Genomic DNA, 10,690 nt, shown 5'->3' with positions numbered 1-10,690 from the left:
TTTTCCTGTTTTTGGTATTATATTCAATGATTTACAAGCCTTAAAAGTTAGGATATCAAAACTGAAAATATTTCAGTTTTTCAGCTATTTTTTTACTTTTATTTTTTGTGAAAATCTTTAAACATGCATATCTCATTCGTTTTAAGTCGTATTGACATGCGGTTCTTTCTAGCGTGTAATTTAGAGTATGTACATAATTTTATACTATAATTTTGTCATTTTTGGTATTATATTCAATGATTTACAACTTTTCAAAGTTGGGATATCAAAGCTGAAATATTTCAGCTATTTTTTAGATCGTTTTAAGTCGGATTGATATACCGTAATTACTTTTGTGTGTTTACGTTAAGACGGTTAACTTTTGTTAGTGAGCTTATTTACATGTTATTCGTTTTTATTTGGAAAATTAAGTTTGCAAGTTATAGTGTTATAGATAATGTCATTAATTAATTTGATTCAAAGTTCAAACAAATGATATAAGTAATAATTTTTTTTTATCTAAAACGAACAATCAAACAAACATTTATATTTTTGACGAGTTATACCGTATTAAACCCACAAACGTATTCGTTTTAACGAGTTGTATCAAACCTAAAAATATATTAAAATATTAAATCCAAAAACGTATTCATTATAACGAATTGTACTGTACGCACCTAAAGTTACATCAGTCTAACATGTACAAGAACCGAAAAAACCGGATCTGAACCCGGACCCAGTAAGCCTCAAACCGGTCTGGTCCGATGTCCACAAAATTCTCCGAAACCGATACGGTCAAAGAGTTGATGACTTAAAATTAACCGAAATAAATAGGACGATGGTCACCTCCAAGTTTCCAGCTGACGTGGATGACTTAACAAACGGACAGCGCCGACACAAATAAACCAAATCCTAACTAATTTGAACATCAAAATCTCTCAGATCAAACTAATGTGATTACGATATCTGTTTCCATTTTTACAATTGAAGATCGAGTGTTTCGTTGGAGGATTCGAGTTATTCATCAGTTCCAGGTGAACTTTGTGTTTTTTTCGTTTTCGACTTCCGATATCTTTCTTCATATTGTTTGTTTAACTGAATGTTGTAATGGGAGCTCTTTTCGTAAGAATATTGCTTAGATTTACGATGTTGATACGGAATTTTATGTTTCTAGCATGATTATCAGGTGATTCGGATGGCTTTTAGCTGTGATGATTTAGGGTTTTGCTGTAGCTTCGCCTGTATGATTAAGATTTATGACTAAGATTTGTGACACTCATCAATCAGGTTTGTCGTACATAGTTGTTCTTTCTTTGTTTCGTCTTCTTGTTATTCCATAATCCAGAAGACTGCTGCCTACAATTTGGCGTTTATGATTACCCGATCTAATTTTAAAATTCACCTCCATCGAAAATTCTATTATATCACAACGTGCTTTCCGATAACTGGGAAATTTCATATTTCTCCAATGTTTTGTGATATTTTTCGTTACAGATAAACAAGTACTACTGTAAAATATTTGTTTTCTGAAAACCTTGTAATCACCATCCAAAACCAGTATATGTATGATAGTTTGTGTTCCTCCATTTGGTTGCCATCAATATCATACCATATAGACGTATATATATACAGTTATTCACTACAAGTTAACTATATTAATTACCATTAAGTATATACAGTCTAATAATTGCTCTTTGCAAATTTTCTTTTCTTTTCCATTTCAGTAGGTTCTGCACCTCATATATTGTATAAAAAGTTCTCTAAAGATCAAGCTTGGTAGCTTAAAAAATAATGGGAGACTCATTTCACAATCATGTTCCATGTCCAACAAGCTCTGAACCATCAAGTTCCAAATTAACTTTGGTTGCTTCTTGCTCCAAGCCCCTTTCCCACAAATCTTTAAAAAAAATACATATTTTTAACAGTGGGAAAACCAGAAATTCATCTGTGAATGACATGGCATTGTTTTTACTGAAAGTTGGTGCCTTAGAGACAATAAGGAGATTATCAAAGCACAGGTGTCCTTTTATATGGTCCAGTTTGCAAACTTTACAAGTTTTCTGCTACCCACCACTTAAATGGCTCCAAAGATGGAATCTTTTCAGGAATTTTATTAAAGGCATGCAGGTTTGTTTTTAATTTTGTATATAACAGGATCTAAGTTTTTAATTAAATTTCTTGAATGTTGATGGATATGGTTTCCTTGGTTCTAGATGTTGTCAAGACCATTACTAGTGCTCTCTATTGCAACGACTTTCTCAAATCATTCAGAACAAAACAATCTTGATTCAGATGATATAGAAATACAAGATTCAGATGGAAGCGATTATCATGGTGTTCAAGAATCAAATCCTGAATTGCCTCCTACACAATCCACTAGGGTTGATGATGAAGTTCCATCATCTACAAATTGGTTAATTGATCTTTATAAAGAGCTTGACAACCAGGGTCTTCATTTACCTGAAAGGTATTTAACTATTTATGAATTATGACACTCAGTGCATAAAATAAAACCATTAAACACACAGACTTATGTTTATGCAGAATAAACAAGGATGAGCTTCATAGGTTTCATTATGCAGCAAATGGTGATTTTTCAAGTTTGGTTACTTCAGTCAAGAAGTCAATACAATGGAGAAAGACATATAAAATTCTTTCACAAGAAGAACTCGAGGCATGGGCAAATATGGTATTTTGGCATGGAACCGATGTTAAAAACCGCCCCTGTCTCATTGTTCGTCTAGTTGCTTGCATCCACTTGCCACCCAGTGAAAGACCCCGTTTCTCACAAGCAATCAGTATGTTCATTTTTCTATTAGTTTTCTCAACATTTTTATTAAAAAAAAAGTATTAATTGAACTTATTTTGCTTTTTACCATGTCAGTATCTCAGGTAGAACATGGGATGCTACATCTAGTAAATGCTGAAAATCCTGAGGTAACAGTATTGGTGGATTGTGAAGGATTATCTCTAAGATTCCCAATGCAACTACTTAGATCATGTTCAATTACTCTTCAAGAAAACTACCCAAATCGTTTGGGTTGTTTGTTTATTATTCGACTTCCTCCTGTTGCTAGAGTTATTGCACAGACTTTCATTCAAGTAAGCTTTTTCTTTTCAAAAGTAAATTACATTTTTGGCCCCTGAGCTTAAGCTCATAACCAGGTTACAGTTTTTGTGCTGAATTCACTATTTAAATAAAAAAACAGTGTACCACATAACCACAAGGACCAAATTGGTAATTTTCTCTTACTTTTTCATTCAAGAATAAATTACAATAATGGTCCCTGATTTTCTGAGTTTTACCATGTTTGGTCCGAAATTCAAACATGTTTCAGTTATATCGTGCATCCTTGTGTTATACTGTTTTTTGGTTCAAGGTCAAAATGAACATTTTAAAAAATTTAATAGCTGGGGCTGTTAAGATATACGAGCCAGGGGCCAAAATTGCAACCTGATTCCTCTAGGGACCAAAACCGAAAAAATCAGTTAATCTATTATATCATCTTGTAAAGATAAGATACAGTTACCGAATTATTGTTTATTAGGTTTTGAAACCCGCAACGAGACAAAAACTTAAAATAATAGGGCGAATGTACAAAAATGCCCTTGAGGAACACCTGAGGACGTTTCCATCGTATCTAGGTGGCGAATGTGGGTGTTGTAGATGTGTAAAGGTTGGGAACTCGCATTTGGAGATTAATGAATTTAACGAAGAAGGGTTAAATGTGGAGAGAGTGAGAAGTGAAGGGGGGTTTGAGAATTATTATTATGAGTTTGGTGATGTGAATGAAGGTTGTGAGAGGGTGTTGAGATCTGCTGTGGTCGGGATTTTGATGGTGTGGGCGTTAATTGCTCTTATTGCTGGAATACTTGACCCTGAAACTCGTCCTGGTTTACAAGTTTGAGGAATTTGTATTTTTATTAGATGTGAATAAATTGTGTGTATATTGTATTAACTTATAGTATGATTTATATATGTCCTTATTGTAGATTTATGTATACCAATCGAGTGCATCTTCTCAACGAATATATGTATCCTAACTATAGTGCTTGTTTTGTAAGTGTGTTTATTTAAAAATTTAGTATATGGTTTTATCAACAATTCTTATATTTTTGTTATTAGAATGACCAAATTTCAAAATATTTTCATAACGTATAAGTGTAAAGATTTATATTTGGACGCAAGTTTAGTCTTTATTTGAAGTTAGAAGTTGTATACTTTTTTTTAATTCTAGTTTTTGAGAAGCTAGAAAGTCCAAAACTCCTAAAGACTATTAAAATTCTGATTATGCAAATTTTGGCCCGGAGAATTTTTTTTTTTGTGTTAGCATAAATGTCCTCAGCAAATGTAAAAGGGAAAAGTAATTAGAGCATCTTCAAGGTTAAGTCTTAGGACTTAAAACTATTATCACATCATCAATATAATAAATTAACCTATAATTAAATGACCACTTCAATGGTTAACCTCTTCAAATAGTTTTTTTTTATAAAATTTTAACTAATTTATCTATATCTATCTAAAATGTTCTATAAACCCTCCTTATTTAATTATTCGTTTTTTAAACACACGTTGTATTTTAATTTTATTAAAAATATTATAATACATTGTTTCAAAATAAATATATTACAACATATCGTTCGGAAAAATTAATACGAAAAAACTATTATGAAATAGTAATAAAAAATATTGAAAAAAAATTATATAAACATTATAATTTTATATTTCATAGAAAGCAATGTCATTAGATATTTAATATAAATAATTAAATAGTAAATAAATAAAATATATTTAAAAGTAAAATATATTTAGGAATGTAAATGAAATATAACTAAAATATGAGAGGGTTAAGTGACAAAGTACAGAAGTATATTCACCAATCTGAGTGGTCAATAAAAAAACAAATAAGCTTTAACCTCCAATAGTAATAAATTATAAAAAAAATAAAGATCAATAATAATATCCTATAAAAAAGTTACTATTGGAGTTGGGACACAGTGAAACTACTCAATAATGAAAAACTTGAAAGTGAAATTCTCTTGTGATGGGACGAAAATTGCACAACTGTTACAAGAAGAGAGAGACGACTTATGTATTTTATCAAAAAAGCAACGTGACAAACAGTTTTTGTCAAGGGACCAAAATGGCACAATTGACAAAAATTAGACAGACAACTAAAAAGGGAAAAGTGTGGCTGCTGGGATTCGAGCCCAGGTCTCCACGGCCACAACGTGGAATTCTTACCACTAAACTACAGCCACTTTTGTTTTATATTTATCAATATAAATTCAAAACCACTATTTCAGAAAAGTAAACATATATGTAAACGAAAGGAATAATAAATCAACATTGGTTTACAAGTAAACTAGTATACGTTGCAGGATAATACAAGCACGTATTTATATATTTTTTTTTATCAAAAATATGTTTTTTGATGATTGACAAACGAATGTGGATCATAAATACCCAAAACGATTTAGTTGGGAAAAACTTGTTTTCAGGACTATTTATGCATATCGCTCTTGAAAATTTGCATAACAGTGAAAAAAACAATCATTTGGACAATCAAAGGGTTTTTTGGCCCTGACATGTTTAATTTTGTTTTTGTACAATGCTTAAATTTCTACGCATTGAACACCTTTTTAAACTATAATCTTGGGACAATTTCATGGAAGCCCATAATATTATTGTTAGTTTTTAATGATCTATCCTTATTCGATTTCAGCCCAAACCAAAATAGTCCAATCTGTCACGTAGTCCACGAAGGCAGCATCGATCGATCGCAGCAGAACAGATCGATCATCGATCATTCACGCTTCAGCGACAACATCGACTAGCGAGGGCCGAGGGTTACTGTGATTCTGTGAAGGGTCGATTTGTGCACTCCTGTTATTCTGTTGACTCCTAATCAGGTAAGTAATCGATTAATTGATGTTATCCAAATCTTCAACTCCTGCGTTGGATAAATTGAATGTCGATTGCTGAGTTGAATTATCAGTTTGTAATTGAAATATTGAATGTCGATTATCACTTATCAGTTTGTAATTGAATGTCAATTATCATTATCAGATACAGAAATCACTCGATCAGAATGTCGATTATCAGTTTCTATTTGAATACTTGAGTTGAAATTGAACGCTTAATGTAATAATGTTGAATCGTTGATTGTTGATTTGTTGAAATCGTCTAATTGATCATTCATGTATGATGTAGTTATGTTATCAGGTTAGAATTCAGAAATTTCATTATCAGATTTCTAGTTTTCTTTTTGTTCCTTCCACTGATCAAACAAGGTCAGAAAAGGGTTTAAGGTTAGAAAAAAGGATTTCAATAGAATGATAATCAAGGTAGATCACAACTTAATCGACCCAAATTTTATTCCACTTGATTGACAAAGCTTGGATGTCTTATAGCATATACGTTTTCCAAAATTCCAAGTTTCACAAAACCAATAATGGGATAATCCAAAAAGAACACTTCTAGTTTAGGCACAACACTGAGAAAAAATATATTTTGATTCATCTAAACATGTTTGTTCTAGGTTCTAGGTTCTAGGTCCTAAGAGAGACTAAAATAACTTAGTGTGCACTCAAAAATAATGAAAGATCATAAATTTTAACATCCCAAATTTCATTTCAAAAGCTCCAAATTGTTGAACATACACAACAAAGAACACTGAGGGGCTGAAAAGTGATGGATTACATCTAGGAAACCTTTCAATTTGGTAACAAAAACTAACAAACATTGATCAAAATAGAAAACATTGCTGCAACTTCAACAAGCCATTTAAAATACATATAACATACATGTGTGACTTGTTATCGTCTTTTAAAAATAATAATAATAATAAAACTTTATTTTATATAATTTAATTCGTTACGTATTGGTACGTTATATATTCGCAAAACTAAAACTATTATAACTTTTATGTGTAAAGTATTATTTGGTAAATATAATTGTAAGTTTCTGAAAAAACTAAAAGCTATAAAATATTTGAAATAATATATTTTTAAGTTGTTCTATATCTAAATACGTATTTATGAAATAATATCTAAATTTAAATCTATAAAATTAATTTTTATTGAAAATGATATCACAAGAAATAAAGAAAAAAACAAATTTGGTCCTACCTGAAAAAGAAAAAAGGTCGACCGATGACGAATACAGTAGTTTCCAAATTCCAAGTCCATGAAACGTCTTTGAATTCACAAGTATCGACTATCGATCGAAAAGCCCAAACAACGAAACTCCTTAAATCCTACGCAATTGCAAACTACAAATTGCCCTTCCATGGCTACCAACTTCATCCAAGAATCCCTCTGGTATCGTCTTCGTTGACTTGTTATCCTAAAACCTTGAAGATTTTCAAGTTTGAGTAAGTCTTACTTCTTCACTGAATAATTTAATAATTTATTTTATGTTGTTTTGTTATTGAGGACCCATCATTAGGTTCCTCTGCGTTACCTTGGTTTTGAAGCATTTGATTAGGTGGTATTCCATTTTTTTAATATTAATTTTAATTCGAGTTGGCATCGTTTGGTGAGATTTTGAAATTTTCTCCTTCTTTATATGATTGTTTGTTTGCGTCTGTAAATTCGCACACAGACACAGAAGTAAAAGCTCCAACAGCGGCACGTAAACTAGGGTTTTTCTCTAAATCTCAGGTTTCCCTTTCCCCTGATCTTCTTCTGCTTCTTCTCATCTGATCTGATTCTTCTCCGATTTTGATCTTGCGTTTTGATTTGTATTGCTTTGATTCTTAGTTGTTGTTAATTTGTTATTGATGCTTAAATCTTACATTGTTAGTCTGCTCTAGAATTTCACTATTTGAGCTACAAAAGATTTCCAATTGCTTTCGAAATCTCAAACTAATAGCATTCAAATTCATAATCAAAAGTCAAAACCTACACACACTTCTAGGTTTGTACATTTGATGATCATCATCTATTATTTTACAATTCTCAATGTCATCTTTAATTAAATTGCCTTGATTTTGATTCAAATTTGTTAAATCATTTGGTTCAATAAATTATCAACACTTGTTACAGATTTTGCCTTTTAACAATGGCAAGTAGTGCTTCAAATGGAGAACACAAGTCTACAAAACCACCACCAACCCCTTCTCCATTGCGCAACTCCAAATTCTTTCAGGTATTGTGGCTTCATTGATTAATTTATATTTGTTTTATCCCAAAATGCCACTTAATGTTATGTTTTCTTTCTTGTATATATAATCTTTTTTCAAAGTATCTAAACTTATTTTTGTGCATTGCAGTCAAATATGAGGATCTTGGTTACTGGTGGTGCTGGATTTATTGGCTCTCACTTAGTCGATAAACTAATGGAAAATGAAAAGAATGAGGTAAATTTCTTTAACTCATTGTACCAAATCTTTTAGTATTTACATTTATGATTTATATCACATGACCTTGATGTTTTTTTTTTAATTAAATAGGTAATTGTTGCTGATAATTATTTCACTGGATCAAAGGACAATCTTAGAAAATGGATTGGCCATCCAAGATTCGAGCTTATTCGCCATGGTAATTTCTTAACCCATTAAAAAAGTAGTTTTTGAGTATTTTTCATATTTATTTTCTGAAATATGTTCATAAATTATATTATATGTATATACTTTTGTAGATGTGACAGAGGCGTTGCTAGTTGAGGTTGATCAAATATACCATCTTGCATGCCCTGCTTCACCTATCTTTTATAAATACAACCCTGTAAAGGTATGTATAAATCAATACATTATAATTCTATTTATTTATATGTCTACAATAATTATAAACGGGAACTTATAAAATGTGTAATGTGTAACAGACAATAAAAACAAATGTGATTGGCACGCTAAATATGCTTGGTCTTGCAAAGCGAGTAGGAGCAAGGTTGAAATTTTTACTTTTTATTTATTTATAAGAGCTTTTAATTACCTTCATATTATATAATTTAGTATATTAAATTTATTTTTACTTTCAGAATTTTGCTTACATCTACCTCTGAGGTATATGGTGATCCTCTTGTGCACCCACAACCAGAGAGCTACTGGGGTAATGTCAACCCAATTGGTAAGCCCAAATCATTATATAACAACATTTATTTATTTTACCATTATAGGCAATATACTTGAATTTTTTTACCCATAATACTTTGAAATTTTTACCATTTGATGTTTTTACAGGAGTTCGGAGTTGCTATGATGAAGGAAAACGTGTGGCAGAGACTTTGATGTTTGATTATCACAGGCAACATGGCATTGGTAAACTATAACTATAATAATAGTTGACCAAGTCAACATAAAATGAGTATCTTTTTTAAAATTTCTAATTCTTTATTTATTTATTATGATTGTTATTATAGAAATAAGAATTGCCCGGATTTTCAACACATATGGACCCCGGATGAATATTGATGATGGGCGTGTTGTGAGTAATTTTATAGCTCAAGCACTTCGGTAAGTCCTAAAAAATTAAAAATATATATATATATATATATATATATATATATATATATATATATATATATTTATTTATTTGAAAGTTAGAGTTAATTATTGAAATGTAAAGTTACTAATTTTAATTAATGTCATAAATTGTTGCAGTGATGAACCTTTGACTGTTCAATCCCCTGGAACACAGACTCGCAGTTTTTGTTATGTTTCTGATATGGTAATGTGGAATAATAAATTCAATTTAATTATGTAATGGTGGTGGTCAAACGTTGACTTTTTATTGCAGGTGGATGGGCTTATTAGGCTGATGGAAGGGGAGAATACTGGACCGATTAATATTGGTAATCCAGGTGAATTTACAATGATTGAACTTGCAGAGACAGTCAAGGAGGTTAGTCTTTTTTTCTGTTTGGAATCACAAAGGGTTGGAATTGAATGGGTGATTACATTCCTTTACATTATCATATCATGTATGACTTGGTATAGAAAGATTAAAAATGGAATGGGGTTAAATTGCAGCTTATTAATCCGAGTATAGAGATTAAAATGGTGGAAAATACACCTGATGATCCGAGGCAAAGAAAACCAGATATCACAAATGCAAAGAAGTTGCTTGGGTGGGAGCCCAAGATTAAACTGCGCGATGGTCTTCCTCTTATGGAGGCTGATTTTAGGCTAAGGCTTGGAGTTGCTAAGAAGGTGTAAACAAGAACGACTTTTTTTTTTTGTTGTTTTTTAAGGTTGTTGGAAACCGATTGTCACGTGTGTTTTGTTTTTTGAAGTGTTTAGTTTACACTACTCCCGTATAAGTGAAAATAAATGGGGCGAGTCGGAGTCTTTGTGTTGTTTACAACTTTTTTTTATAAACTTGTTTATGAATGAAAGGCATTGTTTTTTTTTTTTGGATTTGAAGCTCTTCTACTTGTAATTTTGCCATGTGTTTGTGTCTTGAATATCATTTGAATTAATATGGATTATTATTGTGATTTTCACGTATATCTTCTCTTTTTTATTTGACTATACACAACCCTAAAAAAAAAATAAAGAGTATGTGTTAAAAGATAGATGGGTGAGGTCAAAAAGAGGTGGGAGCGACACAGAGAGGCTCAGGTTGGTCTTGAACAAGATCAACTAAATTCTCTCACAAGTCTCATGATGGAAGTTAATCTCAATAATGGCTTGGATTTGTGGATTTAGGATCTGAGCAGTGATGGTAACTTCACCGTAAAGTGGACGAGGAAACAAATTGAAGATCT

The 10,690-nt window shown here is 31.3% G+C and overlaps 2 protein-coding genes and 1 non-coding gene across 7 annotated transcripts; 2 read left to right on the top strand and 1 right to left on the bottom strand.

Annotated features, from left to right (window-relative positions):
• Positions 1-847: 847 nt before the first annotated feature.
• LOC145133639 (phosphatidylinositol/phosphatidylcholine transfer protein SFH1-like) lies at positions 848-4,084 on the top strand. Of its 3 annotated transcripts, none has more exons than XM_079068569.1 (7): positions 848-1,013; positions 1,166-1,266; positions 1,704-2,106; positions 2,193-2,446; positions 2,524-2,777; positions 2,864-3,081; positions 3,528-4,084. In XM_079068569.1, exons 3-7 carry the CDS (start codon positions 1,771-1,773, stop codon positions 3,885-3,887), a joined length of 1,422 nt encoding a protein of 473 aa, XP_078924695.1. In that variant the 5' UTR covers positions 848-1,013; positions 1,166-1,266; positions 1,704-1,770; the 3' UTR covers positions 3,888-4,084. The 3 variants fall into 3 exon arrangements, with proteins under 3 accessions (XP_078924695.1, XP_078924694.1, XP_078924693.1); XM_079068568.1 differs by having other exon boundaries at positions 1,154-1,266; positions 1,707-2,106; XM_079068567.1 differs by having other exon boundaries at positions 1,154-1,266.
• A 1,085-nt stretch (positions 4,085-5,169) lies between these two features.
• Positions 5,170-5,241, bottom strand: TRNAH-GUG (transfer RNA histidin (anticodon GUG)). Its single transcript has one exon. It is a non-coding gene; the product is annotated as a tRNA-His (tRNA).
• A 505-nt stretch (positions 5,242-5,746) lies between these two features.
• Positions 5,747-10,340, top strand: LOC145129583 (UDP-glucuronic acid decarboxylase 5). Of its 3 annotated transcripts, XM_079064344.1 has the most exons (13): positions 7,216-7,355; positions 7,586-7,644; positions 8,029-8,131; positions 8,256-8,342; positions 8,436-8,523; positions 8,624-8,715; positions 8,807-8,871; positions 8,963-9,051; positions 9,165-9,242; positions 9,344-9,437; positions 9,585-9,651; positions 9,721-9,825; positions 9,954-10,340. In XM_079064344.1, exons 3-13 carry the CDS (start codon positions 8,045-8,047, stop codon positions 10,137-10,139), a joined length of 1,038 nt encoding a protein of 345 aa, XP_078920470.1. In that variant the 5' UTR covers positions 7,216-7,355; positions 7,586-7,644; positions 8,029-8,044; the 3' UTR covers positions 10,140-10,340. The 3 variants fall into 3 exon arrangements, with proteins under 3 accessions (XP_078920471.1, XP_078920469.1, XP_078920470.1); XM_079064345.1 differs by lacking the exons at positions 7,216-7,355; positions 7,586-7,644 and adding an exon at positions 5,747-5,892; XM_079064343.1 differs by lacking the exon at positions 7,586-7,644 and having other exon boundaries at positions 7,139-7,355.
• Positions 10,341-10,690: the final 350 nt, after the last annotated feature.

The sequence above is a fragment of the Lactuca virosa genome, chromosome 8 (genome assembly GCF_052849685.1).
Source record: "Lactuca virosa cultivar CGN04683 chromosome 8, Lactuca_virosa_CGN04683_v6, whole genome shotgun sequence".
Taxonomy (NCBI): Eukaryota; Viridiplantae; Streptophyta; class Magnoliopsida; order Asterales; family Asteraceae; genus Lactuca; species Lactuca virosa.
This window is presented reverse-complemented; position numbering and strand designations above follow the sequence as displayed.